This window comes from Camelus dromedarius, chromosome 1, assembly GCF_036321535.1.
Source record: "Camelus dromedarius isolate mCamDro1 chromosome 1, mCamDro1.pat, whole genome shotgun sequence".
NCBI lineage: Eukaryota > Metazoa > Chordata > Mammalia > Artiodactyla > Camelidae > Camelus > Camelus dromedarius.
The window spans coordinates 84,425,950-84,452,795 of NC_087436.1; the positions used below are offsets into that span (position 1 = coordinate 84,425,950).

General features: G+C 35.6%; 2 protein-coding genes across 2 annotated transcripts in view; one reads left to right on the top strand and one right to left on the bottom strand.

The window, feature by feature from the left end:
• The window catches only part of PAICS (phosphoribosylaminoimidazole carboxylase and phosphoribosylaminoimidazolesuccinocarboxamide synthase), a 38,809-nt gene extending 28,903 nt beyond the window's left edge, over positions 1-9,906 (bottom strand). The window contains exons 1-3 of the mRNA XM_064486418.1: positions 9,523-9,906; positions 4,859-4,945; positions 2,655-3,089 (exon numbers count right to left, since the gene is read on the bottom strand). Coding sequence (XP_064342488.1) covers positions 2,655-3,089; positions 4,859-4,945; positions 9,523-9,904 — 904 coding nt within the window. The 5' untranslated portion in view covers positions 9,905-9,906. The remainder of the gene's footprint in view (positions 1-2,654; positions 3,090-4,858; positions 4,946-9,522) is intronic.
• PPAT (phosphoribosyl pyrophosphate amidotransferase) overlaps positions 1-26,365 on the top strand; it is a 36,236-nt gene extending 9,871 nt beyond the window's left edge. Inside the window, exons 2-11 of the mRNA XM_064486419.1 lie at positions 12,556-12,622; positions 16,368-16,574; positions 17,890-18,002; positions 18,106-18,251; positions 18,793-18,865; positions 19,390-19,541; positions 19,967-20,094; positions 21,038-21,259; positions 22,745-22,865; positions 23,948-26,365. Of these exons, the coding sequence (XP_064342489.1) occupies positions 12,556-12,622; positions 16,368-16,574; positions 17,890-18,002; positions 18,106-18,251; positions 18,793-18,865; positions 19,390-19,541; positions 19,967-20,094; positions 21,038-21,259; positions 22,745-22,865; positions 23,948-24,213 (1,495 nt within the window). The 3' untranslated portion in view covers positions 24,214-26,365. The remainder of the gene's footprint in view (positions 1-12,555; positions 12,623-16,367; positions 16,575-17,889; positions 18,003-18,105; positions 18,252-18,792; positions 18,866-19,389; positions 19,542-19,966; positions 20,095-21,037; positions 21,260-22,744; positions 22,866-23,947) is intronic.
• Positions 26,366-26,846: the final 481 nt, after the last annotated feature.

Genomic DNA, 26,846 nt, shown 5'->3' on the forward strand with positions numbered 1-26,846 from the left:
AATATGGAGCAATAGCATGTCTGACAGTATTTTTCCTAAAGATAAATATCCATGTCTTTAAAAAAAAAAAAATCCATGTCTTTAACCTCAACAGAACAATCTTCTAAATAGTGGAGTGGTGATTTGAGCATCAAGAGGTATATATTGCAAGTGTGCCTAAAATTACTTGCTATTTAAATTTTTTTCATGTACTTAGCTGCAGGGATCCATGTGGGTTAATACCTTTCTTGGTTTATTTTCATTTTAAAGTTTAAAATAACATAATTTCTAGAAGAACTGTAAATATATCCTGTTTCATATTTTCTAAATATATTCCATACTAATGTGTAAACATACCAAGCAGTTTTTTTTAAAACCTACCCGTTTACATCTGGCTTAATATTTTCCTTTTACATATAGAAAAGTATAAAGAGGTGTAGTACTTTAGTGAGTTTTCCAGAGGACTAATAAGCTAAAATCTTCTGAATGCTAAAGTTTTTTAACTTTTTCCATGGAAATCTTTCTATCTGATTAAACATTATATGTAGTAATCTGATTTTAACTCTTAATGACACAGGTCATTGTGATGATACCTTAAGAAATCTAAGAGCACAGAGCTTTGTTTACATTTGTTGTCATGCCCTTAGTCATCTGCAGGTTAGTTAGCCTATCAAGTTAGTCTCCGTAATTTCTCTTTATTTTCACCTATCAGTGTTGTAGCTTTCCCTTCTCCCATTAAGCTTTTAATCTGAAGTTTGCCAAGAGTGTGAGGAATTTGATTGCCTGATTATTTTAATCAGCATTGGTCTTTATACTTTACAAGGCTGTATGCAGCTTTGAACTCAAAGACTGTGTGCTAGGTCTCTGACTGCAAGGCTTCTGCTTCGGGGCTCAGTGATCCCCTCTTCCCCCAATTTTGGTTTGTGTAAAAGACAAACCATCAGATTGGAAACAGTCCATCACTTTAGTACCCTGTGCCACAGGGCTGTCGTTCTCAGACTTGAGCATGTATCAGAATCACCTGAAGAACTTGACAGATTGCTGGGCCCCAACCCAAGTTTCTGATTCTCGATGGGGCCCAAGAATTTACATTTTGAGTAAGTTCCCAGATAATCCTGATCAGATATAGGCAACTTTACTGTTGTTAATAATTTCCACCTTCCATTTCTGTATTTTGGAAATGTATCATCCAACGATCCTTCACATAATGTTGTAACATTCTATTCTTGTATATATTCTTACAACTTAATACCATCCTAGATATTGTAGCTATAGTATAATATACATAATATGTAATATTTTAAAGGCTACCTTTATGACCTCTTCTAAACTCAATTGTTTCCTAAAAGCCCCATCTCCAAATGCTATTACAGTAGAGGTTAGGGGTTTAACATGAATTTCAGGTTGACACAGTTCAGTCTGTAGCAACATCTTATAATCGTATTTTGTCACACACAAAAACAACAAAGAGTATTTTTTTTACCTGTGCCAGGGCTTTGTTTCCTATCTGTCTCTCTTAGGTCTACTGGCGTATTACTGACCAAGTCATCTTCAGCTGCATCTCCAGCAATGACTGTGTGAACATGGTAGGAGGCATGGTGGTTTGTTTCTTACTCACTTTCAGAACTGAGTTTTAAACTCTAATGTATTATTTTCCCTTTTAGAGTGAATCTAACACTAAAGACTGGTTGTTTGCTTTTCTGTAGTTTAGGTTCCCCACCCTTAAACATCTTTTAGTCTTGGGTCACTATAAATATCTGGTGGTGTAAGTCCCTAACTAGGTCTTCTGACATAACCGGTGGGGTCATCGTCAGCTGAACCTCCAGCAATGACTGTGTGAACATAATCATGCCACTGCTGTTGGGCTGCTTTATTGCTAGTCGTTTTAGATTTTAATTTTAGTGGGGGAGATGTCTGGTTCCCCAGTAGGCCAGTTTCTTTCTTGTCAACCAGTAACACATGTTAGGACTTCTCTCCACTATTCCCAATCCTAACTCTATCATTTCCCTGTTTTTCCTAGATGCATACTCTTACTAGGACTGCATCATTTAAGGTGGACGTGAAGATCTAGAAACATCATGGGTAGTGCAGGCCTTTAAGAATATCTTGTCCAGTCCCCCATTTTACAGAGTCAGGTCTAGAGGAGACGGTTTAAAGTTCCACAGAGTCTGAGTTAGAACTTGGATTTCCTGACTCCTGGTTTAGAACTCAGTTTATTTCATGCTGTAACGTCTTTGTGTTAATTGTATCTCAATCCTTTGGGTTAAACTCGTTTTAAAGAACTTTCTGAAGGGTCCCAGAACTTAAACTTCAAAGGCTTTGTATTTTTGTAAGTTTTTCAGTGCCCTTTTTCTGCTTACTCACAATTTATCACATTTGATATGAAAACTTGCTTTAAGTTCTGCCATCTAGAGTTGCATTTTTTCTTTATTAAAATTGGTCTCTTTAAACTTCTGGAAATCCAATTTTATTTCCTTCTTTTGTGTAATTTTTGTACTATTCTCCACCATCTGGGGGAGATCAAATATATATGAAATCTGTTTTATAATAAACTGAATAATTAGCTTGTTGAACAGATTTTAATGAAATCCATGTAACTTAGACTATATTCATGTTACTGGCTTTTTTTGTACGGTTACATAGTGTTAAGATTACTTTTCTTTTTGCCTTCCTACCTGGCTGGTCCTCTTCTGCTTTCATGTGGGCATATCCTGTGGCTTGCTCTTCATCTTGGGATTTCTGTCCTTGTGATTTTTCTGTTTTATTGTGTCCCAGAATAGAATCCAGCTCGGTAAAAAACTTCATACTCCTGGTCATGCCTAGGTCTTGAGCCATTTTTACAGTCTTGTACTCATGTTTTAAGTTTTTGTACTTTGTCCTGCACTGCTTCCAATCTCTGTCGATTCCAAGTTTCTGAAGCTTGGCAGCAATTTGTTCAAATATCCTTTTATTTCTCACTGTTCTCTCTAGTTGTTGTTGTATGCCTCTGTCAGACCAGATGCCTATTAGAGCCCTGACTTCTGGCACAGTCCAGTGCTTTCCTCCTTCATTTGCTACAGTTGGAATAAAACTTGGATTATTTGGGGGTTCCATTATTGGTGTAGAGTTACCTGGATCAGATGAGGAGGGAGAGAGAGAGAGAGAGAGATATATATATGGGGTACTTACATCACACAAGATAAATAATGGGATGCAAGATTAGTAAAGAAAGTAATTTTCTCCATAGGAGATGGACTACAAATCATGGTTTAGTTTTTCTCAAACTATTTGGGAAATGGAAGTACAGAGCCTGAATCTATTCCTTATTATAACAGTGACTGGCTTTAATAAAGTTGTGTTTTTAATTAGTTACATTTTGATCATCTTTCTTCTCCATCATTTCTTTCTCTTCCATCCCACTCCTTCAGTATGTGGAGTGTCTGTCAGTATATGATCAAAGTTGAATATGTAATTTTGTAGTATTTACTTGTAGAAAGCAATAAAATTATGTAAGAAAATGGCTCATTGAAGACAATTTTTTTTGTGGTGTGTGTGTGAGCAATTCATTTTCTTTGCATTCTTTTTCTTTATCTAATGGTTTCCATTTGCTACATATCAGAACCTCCTGGGGAGCTTTTATAAACTGCTGCCCTCACCCTTCATCCCCAGATTGTGATTCTAGCATGCAGTTCACGGTTGAGAGCCAAGACTACTTGTGGGTAAAGGGCTTGGAAGAGGCACATTGATAATTGGTGCTTCTTACTCTGTGTGAAAATATTTTACTTTGTGAAAATAAAAGTTGTCTCACTGGTTAAAGACCTAATGCCATTTTAAGTGAAATATTATGTTCCTTTAATGCAAGGAAATGTGCCAGAAATTTCATGTCTTAGGTAGGATATCTCCACTTAGTTATAAATCCTTTAATATAACATAGTGCCTTTGTGTTTGATCTCTGGCACAGTTTTGCAACTCGTTTTATGGTAACATTATTTGACATTATATTGGTTATTTAACAACCATATTATCTTGCTTTTCTCAGATTTCATGTTTAATAAAACAGTAGTTCAGACTTTATCTATAATGTAAGTCATTAAAAAACACTATAGCCTTTCCCTGAGGTAGGAAGTTGTTTTTATTTTGTGGTGTATTTAATATCTTTGTTTTGAGATGCTTTTCAATGTTTTTTCTTACTTGGATTAGCCTTCAGTAAGAATTTAGAAGCAAGAAGGGTATTTACTTTGACTTTTCAGGCGAATAAAATCATCCTTGACCTCATTATGGATTTGATATTATTTGCTTTCAAATGTAAAATTCTGTTTGTCTTAGACCCCAGGAATGCTAAAGTCATGCTCATTAAATATTAAGCACCCACTATGTGTAATTTTGGGCGTCAGATTCCTTAACTATATTTAAGGAATAGACATTAGAAATTTGAAGGCTAATATTTCCAGGCAATTTACATTTTGTTAAAGAAATCATTTGTTTTAGAAATGATTTTTTTGTATTTTTTATATAATTTTAAAGGTTACTTTCCATTTACAGTTATTACAAAATATTGGCTATATTCCCCATATTGTACAATACACCCCCCCCTTTTATTTTTGCAGGGAGGGGTAGGGGAGAGGTGATCGGAGTGAGTTAGTTAGTTAGTTAAGGTACTGGGGATTGAACCCAGGACCTCATGCATGCTAGGCATGCACTCTACACTGAGCTGTACCCTCCCCTTCTAGAAATGATTTTGTTTAGTATAGGTTGGTAAAAAAGAGGGAAACATAAATTAATCCTAAGTGTTTCTATCAGGAAAAAATCATCCATTTTCTCAGATTTGAAACCAGCCTTACTTTCCAGTTTGAAATTGGATCAATTTCATTATATTTTTGGCCCACCATACTATACCTACCCAGTTCCATTGGTCTGATATGAGAAACCAAAAGTAAAGGATTTTCTGATATGTCTTCTTTGTCTGCTAATGTAATTGACATTTTGCCTGGAAAGAGAGAAGTCATTTTAAAAATAAGTACCAAGGAAAATTAAAATTGGATTAGTAACTGATCATGCTAATACTTTGAGCTGAATTTGATCATACTCATGAAGGATTATGGATTTATGGTAAACATTTGGTAATAAAGTGATATAATACAGTTTAAATATTTATATATATGAAGAGAAATCAAATTTCTTCCCATTGACATTTTGAATTTCCACTAGAATTGTCTGTCAATTTTATAAGTTTCTAGAGATGATTGTAGTTAGTTTGAGGTATTTTCTTTATATCTGTATTTTAGGTGCTTTAACATAGCAAGCAGTATAAGTGATACTAGTAATGTGAAAAGAGAAATCCTGCAATGAGATAATCAGAAAATCTTGCTTTATTGGCATATATGGTCAAGTAGCTAAGAGTTTATATGTATCTTATGTAATTAGTTGATTGATACATACTAAACTTTACAAAAATTAATCTAACTTTTGCTTAAATGGACCAAGGAACGTCATTTAAAAGAACCACACCAGCCTTGAAAAATGAAGGCGTCCCTCCTTGATCTCCTATATCATTTCCACATATGTTTTTCTAATTTTGTTTTACTGAGTGGCAGAAATAGCATTATATTCTACATTAGGAGATCAAATGTTAGGTATGATTTCAAAGACATAAACATTCATTTAAAATCAAAGTAAAAATTGTCAAATTTTAAGTCAGGTTTCATAATTATTTGAGGCTAAATTGCAGTTCGGGAATGTTTTGGGTTTAGTTAGAAACATGGAAAATAAAAATCTGAAGTTAATTAAGAATTCTCTTTAGAGAGAAGAACGAAGGACACTGATATACCCAGGTAATTTAACACCCAAGCCTGATGATGAGAATAGTAAGGAAAGGTAGGGTTTGCTAGTCTGTTACCTGCTTTAGGGCCTACTTTTGTTTGTTGAGAAGGTTCTGGAGCTGAAAATACAGGTGTGGGCAAAAAAGAAAAGTTCTCTCTCCAGGGATTTTTGTTTTTTTCTGAAGTTGATCATTCCTAGCATGAATCTCAAAATTGTATGCAGGGCCTCATGCCCTGGAGATTTTAAACTGAAACTCTGAAATCATTACTCCTAATGTGCATTTGTATAAAGTAACAGGAGGGAAATAGAGTGGAAGCTTGATCACTGAGGGAAGCGGCAGTAGGCCAACGGTATTCTGAGGTTGAGGGTGATTATAATTTCCAGAACATGAAGCCTCTTAGAGTTTGTATTTGAGTCCTTTGCCAAGACTCGGTCAGGCTACCTGCTGCCTAACAGGGGACTGGATTCTTTGTCCTTAGACACTTACATGAATTAGGTTGAGCCCAACAGTGGAAAAGGCACATTCATTTTCTTCCCTTCTTCATTTTACCATACACTAATAAACATTCTGCTGGTTCCACCACAGAAAAACCAGAAGACATTATAAATGAATCAGACCTGGAGAAAGGAGGGCTTCCTAAGCCTTAGAAAATAAACTATTTGATTATGTTAAAACTGTTGACTTTTGTAGATCAAAGAAAAATCAGCCAAAATTGTAAGGCCAAAGAGGTCATGCAAGTTTTCTAAGACCTCCGCTGACATGAACAGTCAATTCATAAAACTGATTAAATACGTAGAAAAATGTTCCACAGCACTAATAATTAAACAGATGCAAAGTAAAAAGTTATTGATTGCATATACCACTATACATAGCTTGTACTTATTAAATTAGCATACTCCACTATTTATTAAATTAGCGAAGTGTCTCCTCCCTTCAACTTCACCCCATAATATTGTATTACAGGGTTCTGTAAAAGGGACACTGTTAATATAGTTTTTTTAAAGCAATTATTTTAGCAATATGTTTCAAAGTAATCATACCCCTCTTGACCAGAAATTTAACTTCTGATAGTCTATCCTAAAGTAATAATGTTAAATATGCTCAGAAGATATTGTAGTGTCATTTCTATGAGGGGGCAAAGACCTAAACTCTTGTACATGCACTCAAATACAATGGAACCATTAAGTAACTATTAATCCTAGATTATGATTAATTCTGGGTATAATTTAAAGATTATTTTTAATATGACAAAATGCTAATGTTTTTGTAATTTTATAATTTAAAAAATTTTATAAACAACAACCAGTAGCATTGTAAAGGATATGTGGGAAGAGGTAAGAAGTTATCTTAATATTCCATGTAATAGATGATGAAGTTTTGGATGGTGGTAATGAGAATGGAGCAGAGAGATAAATTTATTAAATATGTCAGTAGATTTTTTTTTTTTTTTAAGGATTTCATGGTTGACCAAAAGTCAAGGATATCTTAAACATTTCTATTTTTTAACTGAGGGGAAATACAGTGATTGTAAGGTGGAAGCATTTTGTAGGAGGATCAATTTTGATGGGGTAAGAGAGTTTGGTTTTAGACCTGGGGTTTGAGATGCCTTAAATATACACGGTTAGTTTATAATTATGGGCCCTCTGTTCACGAGTAAATTGGGGAGTTTGGAGCCATGGGAGTAGCTGAAAGGGCTAGAAGATCCTGTTTGGAAGTGGAGATACTAGCACCGCATCTTCATTACACCAAGCTTCATTGTACCATAAAATGAGGGCTTCTCCCAAGCTGAGTGATTTACTTAGTGTTACTCAATATTTAAAGCATTTTAGATGAGGAGTGCAGGGTGATTAATTGAATAAAATAATGTAGTTACTGTTTAATTTGATAATGACTGCAAAGCTTTCTCAGAATTTGGTGTAGTATCAGAAGTGTAAAGGGAGTATGTAAGTGGGGTATATTTTTTACCAAAGAATTTATTATTGAGTTTTAAACAGGAAGTTCAGATAACCCAGGTTCTCTGTAATCCCTGTCACTTTTAACCCCCTTCTCATTTGGTACCTTGATTTTACCACTTTGTCTTGGGTTACATTTATCTACAGTTCCCTCCTTGCTGAGTTACATTGATGAGCGCATGTAACTTAGGGCTTTGCACATGGTGTACACAGACAGTAGGTATTACAGATTTTGAACTGAACAACTCTGCTCTTAAAAATAGCAACTGTGATTACCATACAGAAATTATACCATAAGTTGTTTTTTTAAAAAAAGAAAGAAAACAAACCATAATTGAATGTAAAATACTGAACACATAAGACCCTAATTTAGTTTTATTTTTGAATATGTGATACAAGCATTAAAGATGGTTTAACGCAAAAAAAAAAAGCAACTGTGAGATTTTGGCTATGGGAGGAATGTCATTACTGCCATTGATTTCCCCACCTTGCCTAGTGATGCATTCGGCTTCCATAGGCACTGAGCAAATTCTACATAAATAGTAGAATAGTAGAATCTTCACAACACAGCAGGTCAGGAACCTTGTTTTAATAAGGCATACCTCCTTTCATTGCCCTTTGCAGGTATTGCGGGGGAGTTTTTGTTTTTGTTTTTCACAAATTAAAGGTTTGTGGCATCCCTGTGTCAAGCAAGCCTATCAGCGCCATTTTTCTAACAGCATTTGCTCACTTTGGGTCTCTGTGTCACATTTTGGTAATTCGTGATATTTCAAACCATTTAATTGTATTATGCTGATCTGTGGTCAGTGATCTTTGATGTTACTACTGCAACTCCCTGAAGGCTCAGACGATAGTTAGCATTTGTCTAGCAATGACGTATTTTTAAATTAAGGTATGTACGTTTTTCAGGCATAATGCTGTTGCATACTTAATAGACTACAGTGTGGTGTAAACATTTAAATGCACTGGGAAACCAAAAAATTTGCTTTATTGCAGTATTTGCTTTATTGCAGAGGTCTAGCACCAAACCTGCAGTACCCTGAGGTATGCCTGTTTTTAAATCATTTAATCATAAATCATTTAATCTGTCAAATCTATTTGTTTTACTTCCTGTTAAAATTGAGCTGTTCTTCCAAAGAAGTAATGAAGTTCTCTATCAGTTATTAGTATCTTAGTGCTTTTATTTATACATTTAGGAAAATGGGAACATTAACATAGAGCAGAGAGGGGAGGATATAGCTCAGTGGCAGAGCCCATGCCTAGCATGCACGAGGTCCTGGGTTCAATCCTCAGTGCCTTCATTAAAATCAATCAATCGATCGATCAATCTAATTACCTCCTCCTTCCTCAAAAAAATAAATAAATAAAAGACAGGAAATATTAAAACAAAGCAAAAAACCATAGAGCAGAAAGTTGTCTTGTTTGGAGCTGTGGGAAAACAACAGTTGAGCAATATTTTTTTTTTCACCACTCTTATAAAATTAAAACTTAAGTTGTTTTCAGAACCCAATCCATTTTCCAAAAACCATATCAGACATGGGTAAGGAGCAGTTGGCAGTAGCAATTAGTGGCATTTTAATGTGTTTTTCCTGTATTTTACAGATTTTTTAAATGGTGGTATTTAAACTTTTTAAAATTAATTTTTACCTTGTGCAAAATAGCATATACATAAAGGTCGGTTGTTTTTCTCAACCTTGATATTTCAGGCTATATTTATCATATGGACTCAGAAGTCTGGTTCTCTTACAGTTTGTTAGGTAAAAACAAAAGAATGGTACTTTTTCTTTTTACCTTCAATGGTCTCTGGGGCTGGACTTTGGCTCAGCGTTGCCAGGCACCTGCTATTTGCATCTTCCTCTGTTAATTGTGTGGCAGGTTCATACTGCAGGATCGCATCCAAATCGTGGAAGAACTTCATAGTTTTAGAGCTGTCTCCAGAGTTGTGGGCGTATTTAACAGTTCTGTATTCATATTTAAGATTTTTGTACTTTGCCCGGCACTGTTTCCAGTCCCTGTGTACTCCTAGAGCTTGCAGCCTTTTAGCGATATAAAGAAATATTCCTTTATTTCTCAGTGTTCCATAAAGTTGTTTTCGTACATTTTTTTCTGCCCAGACACTTAGCAGAGCTTTAACCTCTTCCTCAGTCCAGTGCTTTCCTGCTCCACTCTCCATGTTGAAAGTGACCTGGAAATGATTCACTATTTCTAGCCAAGGTTTTGTTTCCTAGGAAACCAGACGGCTGGTTGTCAATAAGCTCTGAAGAGCTGAAAGGATCTAGTTTAACTGGTTCAAGCTGCCTGAGGGGAGTAACTTGAGAAACTGCCAAATAAGCAGGCTTTGTGATTAAAGAAGCCTGGACCAAAATGATTCCTGTTGTTATTCATTTCAGCTTCAAGGAAAAATTACCCTTGACACAAAAGGGAAAGAAAACCTTTATTGGTTTATGTCTTTTCTTATATAATTCACTCTAGTTTACTATATGATTTTTTTAAGTTGTTATGGAAATGATGAGCAGAGGTTCTTTCTGCCCTAAAGTTTATGGCTAATGTTATTTTTTTTCCCTCTGATATGAATCACTTAGTCTTTTAATGTTGGTTAACCAAAGACCACATCAGTTCATTAAATAAATCCTTATGTTATCACTTATATGTGGAATAAAAAAAAAAGACACAAATGAACTTATTTACAGAACAGAAAAAGACTCACAGACATAGAAAACAAACTTATGGTTACCAGGGGGAAAAGGAGGAGGGGAGGGATAAATTAGGAGTTTGGAATTTGCAGATACTAACTACTATATATAAAATGGATAAAAAACAACAAGGTCCTATTGTATAGCACAGGGAAGTATATTCACTATCTTGTAGTAACCTATAATGAAAAAGAATATATATATGTGTGTGTATAACTGAATCACCATGCTGTACACCAGAGACTAACACAGCATTGTAAATTGACTATATTTCAATTTAAAAAAAGAAAAAGAAATCCTAAATCACAAATTATTCAGGGTGTATATTATTATACGTATCTGGTCAGCATAATAGGTCATAGTATTTGACACATTGATAATTTAATAAAATCACTTCAATTTAAATTTTTTAGATTTTTACTATGCAAGTACATTAATGTAGTTTTTCATGTTATTAAAATGCCTTAATATAATTTTGGAAAAGATTGTTTTTACCAAATAAATATATGTATAAATTTTGATGTATAAATACATATATGATAGAGGTTTACTTTTTATTTCTACCCTGATATATATTCTTTGAAACAAAATGTGTTAATAAACATCTAGTATTTATAGCACTTGTTCAGAAACATTAAAAATTGTTGAGCAATTAATACCTTTATTTTTATCTTTTGAGTGTATTGAGTGGTGCAGATCTAGGTTTTACCAACGTGTTGCCCAACCTAGCTAGAAGCTAGTTACCCTGCCCTACCTAGCTGGAAGCCTAGCTTCTGGCTTTTTTATCTGTATCATCTAAAAATACTAATGTAGCAAATTAGATCCAGAGTTCCTGATCAGCTTCGGGTTTTTTTTGAAGCAGCATTTATTATTTTATGATAAAAAATAGTGATAAATATTTGTAAGAGAAAATTTGGAGAGTGCAAAAAGCAAAACAAGAAAACTAAAGAATAAATTTTGTTCATAATAATGTTTCCCACAACTAAGCATTTTACCTATTTTATTTAGAGATTTTCATTTAGATCTACATACTCAACCTTATTTATAGGTCACATAACTACAGAGGTTAGAAGCCCAGGTTCTGAAGTCAGATTGTCTGTATTGAAATCCTGGCCATGTCACTGTTCTCCGATCATTCTCTGTGTGACACTGGACAAGTTACTTCCATTTCTTTAGTGTTGTCCCTGTCTATAAAATGTGGATGGTAATCACAGAACCTGCTTCATAGGATTGTTTTGAAAGAATAATAGATTAGATTGATGCAGGAAAAATGGATGTGGGGCATGAGGAGGGCTGTGTCCCAGGTCTCAGTTTTTTGAGTCCCTGGGACGTGCCCTGCCAGGTGTGGGTCCTTAGCTTCACACAGGAAAGAATTCAAGAGTGAACCAGTTGAGTAAAGGTAGATTTATTTAGAGAGATGCATACTGCATAAAGTGTAGGCTGTTTCAAAAGGCAAGAGAAAAGCTATGAGGTGTGGGGGTTGGGTGCTTAGATTAGAGTAAAAGTAGTTACACACTCCATAGACGGGGTGGCCGTCTCCAAAGAGGAGGGAGCCAGAAGTGGCCACGAGGTGCTGTGTTGCCAGTTTTTATGGGCTCAGTAGCTTCATATGCTAACAAGTGGGAGGACTACCTTGGGGAAGGGGCTGGGATTCCCAGGAAGTTGGCCATTGCCCACTCTTTGACCTTTTATGTTTAGTCTTGGAATTGTCATGGCGCCTGTGGGCATGTTATTCATATTACAATGGGCACGTAATGAAGCTCAAGGTCTACTAGAAGTCAAATCTCCCACCATCTTGAGCCTCAAGGCCTCCTGGGGGTTGATCTTCCACCATTTTGATGTTAATTGTCATTCCTTGAGTGGCTGTGCCCTGCCCCCTTCCTTCCTGTCTCAAGATCATTCCCGTAAATGCTTAGGACAGTGCCTGGTATTTTAGAACTCAGTCTCATCTGCTGCTTTTGCTAATCTTGTCATTATAACATCATGCATAGAAGTGACACTAGTAGTAGTGGCATTTAAGAGTTGTCAGACTCAGTTCATGGATGCTGTCGAGAAAAGTATGTTTCACAAAATTCATTAAGAAGCTATCAGTGGGGTAAATTTAATAGTTGGTACCTTTTTATATTCACAGGGGTCAGGAGAGTGCTGGTATTGTGACCAGTGATGGGAATTGGATGCCAACATTCAAAACACACAAGGTATATTTAAACATTACAAAATATTGGTTATAAAGATAACAATAGCCAGAAGATCACTAGTATATGGGGGCTGGGGAAGGAAATTTGAATAAAGAATAAATTGTATTTAGAAGTATGGTTGACCCTTGAACAACAAGAGTTACGGCTACTGACCTTCGAAAATCCGCATATATCTTTTGACTCCCCCAAAACTTAATTGCCTACTGTTGACAGAAAGCCTTACCTATACATAAACAGTTGATTAACACATATTTTGTGTGTCGTATTTATTATACTATATTCTTACAGTAAAGTAAGCTAGAGAAAAGAAACTATTAAAATCATAAAGAGAAGTTACATTTACAGCACAGTACTGTATTTAATCCAGACAGTAAGCTTCCATTGTCTTTTTTACAAGATGCATGTGAATCTGTCGGTACCTACAGTACCTACGTTAATGTAGTCTTACAGGATACAAAACAGTGTAGATGTTATGTGTGCTACTAACACGTGACATCAAAAATGAAAAGACAATGTGAAAAAGCAATTCATATTCACAGGTATAATGATTCATGCGTTGATAACGAAGAAGCAGCAATATGACTGCTTTATGGTAGCCTCTACAATAATGAATGAATTGTTATAAAATATCACTCACTTTATGCCTGTATAAGGATGGACTGTCCACTTTGATAGCAGACTTGCACATGATGTTCTACAGGATGACTACTTAGGCATTGATGATGGTGGCATAGAAACATTGTACAGGTACTTGGTTTTCACATGGGGACACTCACACACATACACAGCAGATAAGTTTATTAACGACATGATGATGACTTACTGTTCATTAAGTGGAAGTGGGTCATCATAAAGGTCTTCATCCTAGTAGCCTTCGTTCACATTGAGTAGGCTGAGGAAGAGGAGGGGTGGATCTTGCTGTCTGGGGGGGAGGCGGAGGCAGGCAAGGCGAGCACACTGGGTGTAGCTTGATGGAAATACATTCTGATTTCTGTCTTGACTTTTGCTTTCTCATTTCTCTAAAAATGTTTGTGAAGTACCAGTCCTTCTTCACTGTTTGCTTCAGTTTCAGTGCCCATTTCATAGAAGAGCCCATGTTGTGAAAGAAGTCAAAAGCAGTCTTGTATAATCAGAACCCTTCTGCCAGACTGTCCAGCGTCAGTTTGTTTTCTGGTACTGCTGCTTCTACATCCTCTTCCTTATCATCTAGCGCTGATTCAGAAGCTTTCATCTCCCTCACGTCATGTTCTGTTAATTCCTCTGAAGAATTTAGCTGTTGAATTTCTCCAAGGTGCCCTTGACCCTTCCCCACCTTTTTTTTTCTTTTTTTTTCCTTTTTTTTTTTCCTTTTTCCCCCCATATCCAGAATCTCTTTCGTGGTTTCCTTGATAGGTTCTGTCATAAATCTGCACAACATCTGGTCACAGTTTTCTCCAGCAGGAATTTATAGTTTCAGGCTTGATGGCTCTTACAGCTTTTTCTATAACAACGAAGGCACCTTCAGTGGTGTAGTCCTTCCAGACTTTCATGATGTTCTATCAGAATTCCTTTCTGTAGCATTGACAGTCTTTCCATAGAGTACCATGTATAATGAGCCTTAAAGATACTTAAGACCCCCTGATCTGGAGGCTAAATTAGAGATGTTGTGTTTGGGGGCACGTAGGCCCACTATTCACGCCTTCAGTGTTGAACTTATAGGGTTCTGGGTGCCAGGGTATTGTCCAATATCAAAAGAACTTTAAAAGGCAGTCCTTTACTGGCGAGGTACTTCCTGACTTCAGGGACAAAGCGATGATGGAACCAATCCAGTAAAGGGGTTCTCATTGTCCAGGCTTTCTAGTACAAACGAAAGACTGGCAGCTCGTATTTGTCTTTTCCCTTCAAGGCTCGGGGTTAGCAGCTTTATAGATGAGGGCAGTCCTGATCATAAAGCCCATGGCGTTTGTGCAAAACAGAGAGTTAGCCTATCTATTCCTGCCTTAAATCCTGGTGCTTGCTTCACTTCCTTATTAGTAAATGTCCTTTGTGGCTTCCCCCTCCGCTCCAGAATAGGGCACTTTTGTCTAAGTTAAAAACCTGTTCAGTCAGATATCCTTTCTCCTCAATGATTTTCTTAATGGTGTCTGGGAACTTGTCCGCTGCCTTGGTCAGCAGAAGTTGCTTCCCCTGTTATCTTGACATTGTTTTAAGCCAAATACCTTCCTAAAAGTATCAAACCATCCTTTGCTGGCATTAAATTCTCCAGCTGTAGATCCTTCACTGTCCTTTTGCATTTAGTTGTCATATAATGACTTCACTTTTTCTTGAATCATATTAAAGTCAATAGATATGTATACGTTTCTTATAGCAATCCAGCACTCACATAAAAGCAGCATTTTTGATATGAGATAAAAAGGTATTTTGCACAAAATGTAAGGTTTTTGTGCCTGTTGATGTAGGCACAGCAACGGCTTCATGTATTTTCTTTTGCTTTACAATGGTCCTTATGCTGGATTTATTTATCTTGAAATGGTAGCCAACCACAGCTGCAGACCTCAATCTACAGTACGCATCAAGCAATTCAGCTTTTTCTTATAACGGCATGACTTTTCTCTGTTTCTTGGGATCATTTCCAGAATCACTAACAGCACTTTATATGGGTCCCATGATGTTACTCAAGGTGTACGGTATTGATGCTAAACACTATGAAAAATACACAGGAACTGGGAGAGGTGACTTTTTACTGTGATAACCAATTTAATGGAGAGGTGAACTGCTCACTTGGAGATAATTGGTGTCACATGGTGTTTTAAGTGGATACTTGTAACACTTGAGCTCACCCCAATATTAACAGGAGGTGGCAACGAAATTATTACAGTAGTGCTGTATGCAATACAGTTCATTTTAGGCAGTTAAGATTTAATACTCCACTTTAATGTTTGTTTACATTTCTCACAACTACAGATAGTGCTATTTACAGTCTGTAAGTGTTTGTGTGCGTAAGTTTTGATTAACTCACTACATTTTATAGTAGGTTTGTGTATATTTTATGGTAGTAAATGATTAAATAGAATAGCATCTACACATATTTTATACATTCATGACACTCCTAATTTTTTCTTAATTTTTTCGGTTACTCTAGGCTACACGGTTCGTCTGCCAGTTTTTTTAAATTGTCGCAAATCTGCAAAAAAATTCTTCTGATACATTTATTGAAAAAAATCCATGAATATGTGGACTTGCCCAGTTCAAGCCCATGTTGTTCAAGGGTCAACTGTAATACTCTTTGGATCAGCTGTTTCTATTTGTCAAACTAGGATGCATTTCTGTCCCAGTGATAGTTTGCTAGGCTGACTCAAATAGGTCATTTATTTGAATACTTTAACATGCTTTGAATTTAAAATTGCAAATAATTTAGTTTATTGTATATGACAAATTTTATCACTTAGTACATCTGTTCCTCAATGTTTCATTAAAAAGTGTCTTATAAAACAAGCACTTCATTGTTGTGAATACATTAAATGCTACCAAATCATTCACTTAAAAATGGTTAATTTTATGTCATGTGAGTTTCACCTAGAATTATTTTTTTAGTGCTTCACAGTTCTCACAATTAGCACTAGTCTTTTTTTTTTTAAGATTAGAATTCTGAAGCACAGAAAAATTAAGTCAACTGCATTTTCTAATTTGAGATTGAGCAGAGGCTTATAAAAGTGTTACTAGTGGTTTTTTTTCGTAAGATGAGCTCTTGCTTTGAATTTGCAAGGGAATGGGTCTTGTAAATCACGTCTTTACTGAGGACAATTTGAAGAAATTATATACTTCAAATCTTGGAATTGGACACACGAGGTACGCCACTACAGGAAACTGTGAATTAGAAAATTGCCAGCCTTTTGTCGTTGAAACACTTCATGGGAAAATAGCTGTGGCACATAATGGCGAATTGGTAAATGCTGCTCGCTTAAGGAAAAAGGTAAGTTTTTTTTTTTTAATGCTTTTTTTATTATTGTGATAAATTAATGAAAAGAAGTTACTGAGGAACTTGGTAAAGGACATTATCCTGTTACCTAACTGCAGAGAACCACTGTATTGGGGGGTAGGGTATAGCTCAGTGGTAGAGCATGTGCTTAGCATGCATGAGGTCCTGGGTTCAATCCCCATTAAAAATAAATAAATAAACCTAATTAAGTCCTCCCCCAACCTCCTCCCCTCCAAAAAACCCCCAACTGTATCAGAATTACATGGACTTCTTGTTATAATTACAAATTCTAAGGTATCACCCCAGAGTCTGGGGTGGGAGATTGCTGAGTCTGCATTTTAATATGCTCCTAAGGTAATTCTAATGCACTGTTTTGGATTAGATATTTGGAAAATTGATTTAATTATTTCCCAGAGCGTTGTCCTGCTCTCTTCTTAGATGCTGGGATTATTATAATGACAATAATAAGTTTCATTTGGGAGTTTTTTTGCTCCCAAATGAAAAATTAAAAATTTTTTCAATCAAAAAAGTATAAATATGAAGTAAAAATTATTCATAAAACTCACTGCTCAGAGTTAACCACTAAAAGTTCAATTCCAGACAATACGTAGCTCATTATTTCTAAACTGAACCCCTTACCCAGATGCTAGACTTTACCTCTACACATTTTGCTGCTACTGAAAATGCTCTGTAGTGTTAAACTCAGCCTGTGCATGTTAGTGGTGATGCCCTTGTCCAAGTCAGTCTTGCTCAGAACCTCGTAATCATAGTGCACTCAACCAAGTTTTAGTACATCTTCTACACTTAATTGCTCAGTACAGTCGATTCCTTCTATTCTGCCAGGGACAATCAGTGAGGATGGGTAGCCACCATTACTACAACCATCAAATCTAGGTTGAGAGTCCCCCACTGCAGTGTGCCACTCTTATGGGAATGTTTCCTGTTCGTCAGGAGTGTCCAGGGCTGAAAAAGTTAGAACGGCAATCCCAAATCCTCATGCCTTCTCCGCCCCACCTCAACCACCCACCCATTGCAGGTCGACATTCCTTCAAACTTAGTTTTCAAAAGCTGTCCTACATACCTCCTAAAGCACTTTTTTGTTCCTGTTTGAGAAGCTTCAGAGACTTCCCGTTGCCTCCAGCAGCAGTTCTCCATTATTATATACACATACCTTCCATTGGTAGAATGCAGGATTTTGATACCCGAGCACAATGCCTGATCTCTTTCTGTGCTGGCAGGCAATTGGGCAAGGGGTGAGGTGAAGCTTCTTCCTTTTCTAATGATTACAACCTTTCTCCTTTCTAAATAGCTTCTGCGTCATGGTATTGGTCTGTCAACAAGTTCTGATAGTGAAATGATCACCCAGTTACTGGCATATACCCCTCCCCAGGAACAAGATGACACCCCAGACTGGGTCGCAAGGTAATTATAAAATTAGGCTGAGCCTGCAGGTCTGGTAATGAGAGCTTTGCCTTGCACGTGTTTATAACTGAAATTATTCATTCAATTATTTAATTAATTCCAGGATTAAAAACTTAATGAAGGAGGCACCCACAGCATACTCCCTGATTATAATGCACAGGGATGTTATTTATGCAGTTCGAGATCCTTATGGAAATCGTCCTCTATGCATTGGTCGTCTTATTCCTGTATCTGATATAAATGATAAAGGTAATGAACTTCAAAGGGAATATAATTTCATAATGCTTTTCCGGGTCGTTGTCTTACTGTTGGCACACCTGGAAATCTTGAGGTATAGAAAACTTATTGAGTAAAAAGCTAGGTTAAAAAAAAAAAATATGGTACTTAGTTTTTAAAGTACATTTCCTTGAGTGTTTCTGAGGATAAGCCAGTTTTAATATATTTAATGGGATTTCCCATTTTGTCCTGTCTGAATGGCGTATTTTATATCCTTTATTTATCTCCTTTGCCCAGCTTTTTATTTATGTAGTATGATGTCAGTGATTTTCTTTTTGACTTGTCAGGTATCTTATTCAAGCCATGAAAACATAATATTTGGAGGAATCTTAGGATTGTTAATTTTATCTTTGGTTCTAGTCAAACAAGGAGCCATGTGCTCTTAAGGTCATAGTAATGGATATTCTCTGAGCTCTTTTATTTATTTTTCATTTAACTGTTCTCTTTAAATAGATAAGCCTCTTTTAAAATTTCTTGAATTGATTGACTGAACCTATTGTCTTGTGATTTGCAGAAAAAAAATCTTCAGAAACAGAAGGATGGGTGGTGTCTTCAGAATCTTGTAGCTTTTTATCTATTGGTGCAAGGTAAGTTTTATCTCACTCAGCAGATCAATTTTTTGCCACATCAGTAAAAAAATTTTTATTATAATATGAAAGTTCTGTTTCTGATGTCTGCGAGAATACGTATTTATAAATGCAGTTTCTTTTGTACATTGTACTCAGCAGTTGCACTGACTTTAATGTTCCAACAATAACCTTCTAATCCTGGACCTGGCCTCTTGTTTTCAAAATACCATGAGCCTTATTTTAGAAAGGAAAAAAATCTCCTCATCAAGGATCAAAAAATTTAAACTAGGACAAAAATGTTCTCTTTAGTCTTCATTCTTCCAGTAATAAATAAAACATAGGGCTTTTATTTTTTTTTAATTCTAAATTTGAATTTAGGGGTAACAGATTTATAAAGATTATTACTGGAGGAATATTACTTTTTTATTTTTTAAGCCATTTTTAGACTTTCCTCTATAAGGGAAGGGACTCTGTACTTTCTAATTGACAGTTAGCCTTAAGGACTGGTTTACTTAAAGTCTTCTTTAACATTGTTTCCCAAGATATTACCGTGAAGTCTTGCCTGGAGAAATTGTGGAAATATCCAGACATAATGTCCAAACTCTTGATATTATACCAAGGTCGGAAGGAAACCCAATGGCCTTCTGTATCTTTGAATATGTTTATTTTGCAAGACCAGATAGTATATTTGAAGGTAAGTAAAATATCTTGATAACAATTAATAAAAGTCTGTTGTTTATCCCATCGAAGCATGGCAGTTCTGGGGCCCAAAGGCTTTCCTGGCTCTGTGAAGGCACATAGTTATATGTTGTGGATTTGGGACTGAGCCTACAAGTCATAAGATGACTATTTTTCCTTTTCATCTGACTCCTGGATTTTGTTTTCCTTTTAGGAGTAAGGATTTTGATTTTCAGATATGTATTAAAGTTAATTTTTTTAAAATAGTAAATTCCCCCAGTTTACATATTTCCACTTTAGTGGGGTTTTTTTTATGTCTTACTTTTCTTTTTGTGCTCAAATCTATAGGGTTCTAACAAGCTAGTTTTTAGAATAGTGATATTCTGCTGAGCTATATTATACTACATAAAAATAATTTATTTCCTTTTCCAAACATTCCAGACCAAATGGTTTACACAGTAAGATACCGTTGTGGTCAGCAGCTGGCCATGGAAGCACCTGTGGATGCAGATTTGGTTAGCACGGTTCCGGAATCTGCTACGCCTGCTGCTCTTGGTTATGCAGCAAAGGTATTTTCTCTTAATTAACACACAGTGAATTGTTCATCTAGCACTGAAATTAGAAATCCATGTATATAAAGAGAAACTCATCAATTTATTGCAAAGAAAGAAAAAATGTTGGTTTCTTTATAAGAGTTAGTTTCCAGCCTCTTCATTCAGCGGCACTATGTTTTTTAGCAGAGTCCACAAAAAGTTCAGCCAAAGACATAGGAAAATGATCCTCTTCATTTTAAAAAGATAACATCATGAATATATGTAGAATTTAAAGGTATATTTACTTACTAGGAAGTATCCTCACAAGCCACTGGTATATTTGTTCCCAATTAAGTATGGGTGATGATGAGCTGTTTGCATTAATTCTCTTTAATGTTCTTAGTACTATGCTTTATTTCACTGTTTGTAACCAGGTAGATTATATAATTATAGTGATCCTAGGTGTAATCCCAGCGTTCATTATATTTGAATGTTTAGTGTATGAATTTTTAAAAGAAATAATATGCAACATTTTAGGGGAGGTACCTTAGTAAGAGGATAAAGCACTTCCTGTCCCCCAGAGAGCATCTCCTTAGCCTACTGGTTTTAATTCATTTCTTGCTGATAATTTTATTTGGATTTTTCTGACAGTGATTTATTCTTTGTCATGTGTTCACATTCTTAATATTCTCTTCCAAGATAGAGAAATAATATTTATTTAAGAGAGCAGCATTACAAATTCTAGCAAAATGAGTGGGTTTTCCCACTAAGTTGAGGACTTTCAGTGATTTTTCTTTTTGCCTTTTTCCCCTTTGAATAGTGAAGGAAAATTGTAATCTGATGATGGAGAGTTCAGAATAACAACCACATTTAAAAATTTTACATACATGCTACAAGGGGAGCATGACCTGGAGAAAATAGGAGCTTAGAGTTCTCTGTACATTTGCTGCTCATTGTCCTTTTCTTCCTTCTCTGTCAGTGTGGGCTTCCATATGTGGAGGTGCTATGTAAAAACCGGTATGTAGGAAGAACCTTCATTCAGCCAAACATGAGGTTAAGACAGCTTGGTGTTGCGAAAAAATTTGGAGTTTTGTCGGACAACTTCAAAGGCAAAAGAATTGTTCTTGTAGATGATTCAATTGTGAGAGGCAATACCATCTCACCCATAATCAAATTGCTCAAAGAATCTGGTGCAAAAGAGGTAAGTAATATTAGAACATACCCTAAAGCACCAATAATTAACAATATGATAAAAACTGTTTTCATGTTGTGTAAATTTTATGTTAACGGTTTTATAAAATTAGTTTTAAAACTAACAAAAATCACAAAATAAAATACTTCTTAAATTTGTATTGATTACTTTTTCTTTTTGAAGATGTATAGTCAATCCTAGTGTCATAGATTTGACACATTAGGTTATGTTTTCAAATCTCAAAGTTTTTTTCTAACTGAATATTTCAGTAATTCAAATTACAGAAGTGAGATGTCATTTACAGGTAATAGTTGAACATATTTAGAAATAAAATCTATTGTGGAGAAAAACGGTATAGAAAGCAGTATGATAGTCTATTTGGAAAGCTTCTAAGGTAATTATGATTATGATTTTCCAGCCCTTTTTTATGACTTATTGTGATTATGGGAATTTCTGTGGCATTCTATGAAAACCAAGTAATAAAAATGAAATGTAAAGTCAATTCAGCATCCATTACAATAGTAAAAAAGAGTAGACATAAATAAGTAAACGAACAAACTGGAAATGGCTACCTACTAGCATGTATCTACCAGAGGGAAATAGTTTAGGAAATTGATACATCAGTATGATGAAATATCATGCAGCCACTAAAAACTATAATTATGAAGACTGCATAACGTGGGGAAATCGTTGCTGTTATAACAAAGGTAGAAGGTAAATGTGGACACCAGTTACAGCCATGTAAACGTACCTGACAAAAGGCAGAAAATAATGATAGACAAAATAGTAGAGAAAAATAGCTTTTTGGGTGGGGAGGGTACAGCTCAAGTGGCAGAGCACATGCTTAGCATGCGTAAGGTCCTGGGTTCCATCCCCAGTACTTCCTCTAAACATAAATAAATAAACCTACTTATCTCCCCCCTCCCCCAGATAGCTCTTTGTAGTGGTCAGGTTTTTATTATATCCTGGAAGATTGTATTTTTTCTTTTTAAAATGGTAAAATAAGAGGTAGGCAAAAGTGCCATTCAAGTGTTACAACAAAAAATGAAGGTGATCCTAGGAATATAAAGTCATGCAGTGAGAAATGGGAGATCAGAAGAAAGAACTGTCCATGTTAATAGGTGATGCAAGGAAACAACAGGCAGCTCTGTAAAAACCCTTTACAAGTGGCTGACGTTTTGAAATTCTTATTTAGCACACTTTGGAGTCTAGAGCAGAGTTGCTCAAGTAGGATTCTTGTAAATGAATTAATTATAAAAGTAGTTCTAACTGAACACCAGAGTTCTGTACGTATATTACATGATTTTCTAGGATTCATTTTCACCTATTACTGTGGAAGAAATTTTGTAGTGTGCTTTATTGATTACTCATATGTTGTTAAAATATTCCGTTAAACAATTTTTTATGTTGCATTTGCCAATGACAGAATTTTGCATAGTTGTTCTTACAGTGAATGTCAAACTAACGAAATGTCCGAAATGATTTCTTTCCAAGGTACACATTCGCGTAGCTTCACCCCCAATTAAATATCCATGCTTCATGGGAATAAACATACCAACAAAAGAAGAGCTTATTGCTAATAAACCAGAATTTGAGCATATTTCAGATTATCTAGGTAGGTATTAAAATTTCTATAAATTATCTTTTATTCATCTAATAACAGAAAATCCAAAGCTTAGATATTTTAATAAAAAATAGTGTTCAATATTTGTTGAAAGTAGATGGTGTATATGTTAAGCAGATATTGGACACTGTTCTGAAAAGTGAGAATACCTCATGTGGATGGACCATAGTCAGTGCCTTGGTGGAGAGCAAGGCCAAGGTGGGACCAGAGGATAAGGAAGAAAGGCTTTCCCAGTAGAAAGAACTACATATCAGTTAAAGCCTCCCAGAGGTCAGACCACAAGAAAAACAAAAGCAATTTCACTGTAGAGTCTAATAGAATAATTTTGATGTCAGTACAGATCAAAAAGTGAAAAGCTTATGTAGGCTTGTCTTTAATAATGAGGTCAGAAGACTTGGAGATGGAGGTCATTCTTGATAAGACATTTGCCTTTCAAAGTCAGGTGAGGTATAAACTCTAAATGTCACATACATGTTCAGCCAGGTATGGTACCTCCAACACTGTTTGTATATGGCTGGTGTTTCTCTTGACTGGTCATGCCTAGAGGTTACCAGTTAAACATTTCGAATATGACCCAACTGACATATTATGAGCAACTGCTCTTTGCCAGGAACATGTCTTTTTTATTGTAATACAGCACAAAAATGTCACAATTAGGTAATGTGTCCCTTATCTGATAGATGAAAAAATAGATTTAGGAAATAAGTAAGTGACCTTGAGCTTAAAGTTGAACCCAGATTTTCCTGACTTCAAAATCTGTTAATCAAGAAAATTACTCCTGAAGCCTTCCAGATCTATTCTACTTGAATCCTCCACTGCTATTTTAAATTATGTTATACCTTAAATTCCAATTTAAAATTAAAAAAATAATAATAAAAGCCTGAGTTGCACTGATCCCCTAGTTGATGCCACCACCACCACCACCACCCCCCTTTTTTAAGAGAGGCTAAAGGAGAAATTTTTATTCTGGCTTATGTTTTTCTGTTTTTAACTATTCTCTGTTAAGGCAGGTCTTCCTTTCCAGATGAAATCTCATGGCTTTTTTTTTTTTTTTTTTTCTCTTTGCCCTGTAGGAGCAAACAGTGTTGTGTATCTGTCAGTTGAAGGACTGGTTTCATCTGTGCAAGAAGGGATAATATTTAAAAAACAGAAAGTGAAAAAGCAAGATATTATGGTTCAAGAAAATGGAAATGGTCTGGAATGTTTTGAAAAGAACGGTCATTGTACAAAGCAAGATATTATGGTTCAAGAAAATGGGAATGGTCTAGAAAGTTTTGAAAAGAATGATCATTGTACAGCTTGTCTGACTGGAAAATACCCTGTGGAATTGGAATGGTAGCTGCTAGGGGTAGATGTGATGTTTCAAGATAGAAAGTTCGTGGAGAAGTTGTAGTGGTTACACTTTATCCATTTACTGTTACTCAGTTGGTACAATGTAAAATGCCACATGCTTGTGTTATACCTTTTGAAATTTTTTTCTGAAAAGGGTACCAAAGTGCTATACTTTCTTTTATAACCCTAGATAAATATTTTGGTGTTATCTAGGAACTTGGACGACCCTTTCAGTTTTATTTAGTAGTTTAGTACTTTTAGGCTACCAACTATGAGACCATATACATTTAATTTCAGATCATCAACAGTAATGCAAAGAATTGGTAAATTTCTGTTTCAGAGAGGATTGCCAAGTACTGTACATCTCCACAGATTCTTAGAGAATTTTGTGGAGGGTTTCTTGAGAATTATTGAAAATCAGTTATGGAATATTTTTAAAATTAACCTTGTTAATCACATATAATACAATGTTATATGGTATTCGTTTTTTAACTCAAGCATTGGCTAGCCTTTTGCACCTGGTCGGAGAAGGCAGGTGGTTAAGTGGCATTTGCCAGGTCCATATTTTTAACAGTTTGCAGGAGGTTAGACTAAGGTGGTGTAGTACAAACAGGACATGTGAGTCAAGTATAACATTTCACGCAAACCTTGAATCTGTTATACCCCAAAGTTATTTAGTGTCTAGGGTTCTGATTATAGTTAGGACCTTGGCTTCTCTTAAAGAAAAACAAAAACAAATACAACTTTTGGTGCTTCACTTTCCCAATCTGTGCAATGGGGTGCTTACATTATTAAATAACTAACAGCAGTTATTTTTAGTGGCTAGAGCCATCATTCCTCCTTCAGTTTTAAGACAGTGCATGATTATTATTAGCTTTTGAAATGTTGACTGTTGGTCTGCAATTCAGATTTCAAAAGGAAGACACACAGCTTAGCAGTGATTTGCCACCTGTCTTTGAGATGCCCTAACAATGACGGCAAAGACGTGTCTTTTAAAAAATTTTCCTACATTTGACTAGAAAGTATGATCCATACTGCTTATACCTTATAGTATAAGCCCAGCAAGTAACCTCGTACGTTTGAAGTAAAAACTAAATATTTAGATTCTAACAAATCTTCTATCCTTAATTCGGTTATATGCTTTTTTAATGAAGTGCTTGATCACTTGCAAACATATGTGTATATACACATAAAGATCATTGCAATGAGATGAGCAAGTAGAAACGTTGTAGGGGCCAAATTTGTTCAAGGATCAAGGAGACAGCGACTTTTTTCGGTTAGCATGCTCGTCTAATTCTGAGCATCAACATCACTTTTTCCAATTTGTTTTATTGGGAATCTAATGAAGTAGATTTTTTTTTAAGTATTTTTTGGTTAACATCTGAGATTTAAAACTTTAAGGTGACTTGCCCCCAACCCTTGTTTTATGTAAGATTTTAAAACATGAAAGTGTTTGTTTCTGTGTTATTGTTACCATAATTTGATGTACGTAGTGTCCAAATCCATCTAGAAATGTAGTATTTATTAATAACTGTAATCTTTTCTCTTCATTTGGTATTCAGCCTCACGTGTTATATTATGGTAGGCCAAGGCAAAATGGTGACAGCTCTTTAAGCCCACCTGCAGCAGGCAGCAGTGGGTCAGATATCTCTGTGGTGGTGACACAAGCCAACCAGCATTTGGATAAAGCCCTGGGACCATATGAGTGTATAACCTCTTGTCTTAAATGTATTCCTCATAGCAGCGTGGAGGAGGCAAGACCTATGGGTCAATGTTGAACCAGCCTTATATTTGATTTTTTCAAAACGAGAGACTCAGGGAACGTACTAAACCAAAATCTCTGATTTGATTTCTGTTGTTTTCCATAGTTCTTATCTTGTTTTATTGAGGTGCTTTTATAAAGGAAAATGGTACTGTGACAGTTTGATAATTCTACAGATTTCTTACTGTTTCTCCATCATGGCCTTTTATTTCACAAGTTTCTAAAGTGTGGATTACAATTTTATACCAGCTTCATCTCAAATGTTGTTTAACTGCTTTAAATTTCTATACTTGTTGTAAACAGCAGAGAAAATCATGTTTTCACGGGATCTATATTACTGTGAACTAAACCTACCTTTTTGTGACCTCCTTGTGATGCATTGGTGACAAATATATGTAATGAGTATGTTTAAATGTGTGTTTACTGTTTTTTAATAGTGACTTTTAGTGAGTGTGTTATATGGTGAGCAGTACAGTGATGGTCACATCCAGGATCCATACTCTGCATCAGCGAGGCTGATCTCATTACTCTGATCCAGGTGTTTCAATAAATAGGCCATCTCTTATGAACCAAGCAAAACTGCAGGTTTTGGACAAATAGGAGGGACAAATAAAGTAACGAGAAGTGCAGTGTTAAGTAAGCACTACAGTAAAGGCACGTTCCATGGGGACACTAGCAAGAACAGGGAGGGTGTCACAGAAGAGGAGGCTTAGATTCCCAAACTGTGTGTGTGTGTGTTGGGGAGGAGTACTATTTAAAATCAAAATAAAGTAGGTAGATGAATAAACTGGTACATCCAGCCAATGGAATATTATTCAATCCTAAAAGGAGATGAGCTGTCAAGCTATGAAAAGACATGGAGGGGACTTAAGTGGCTA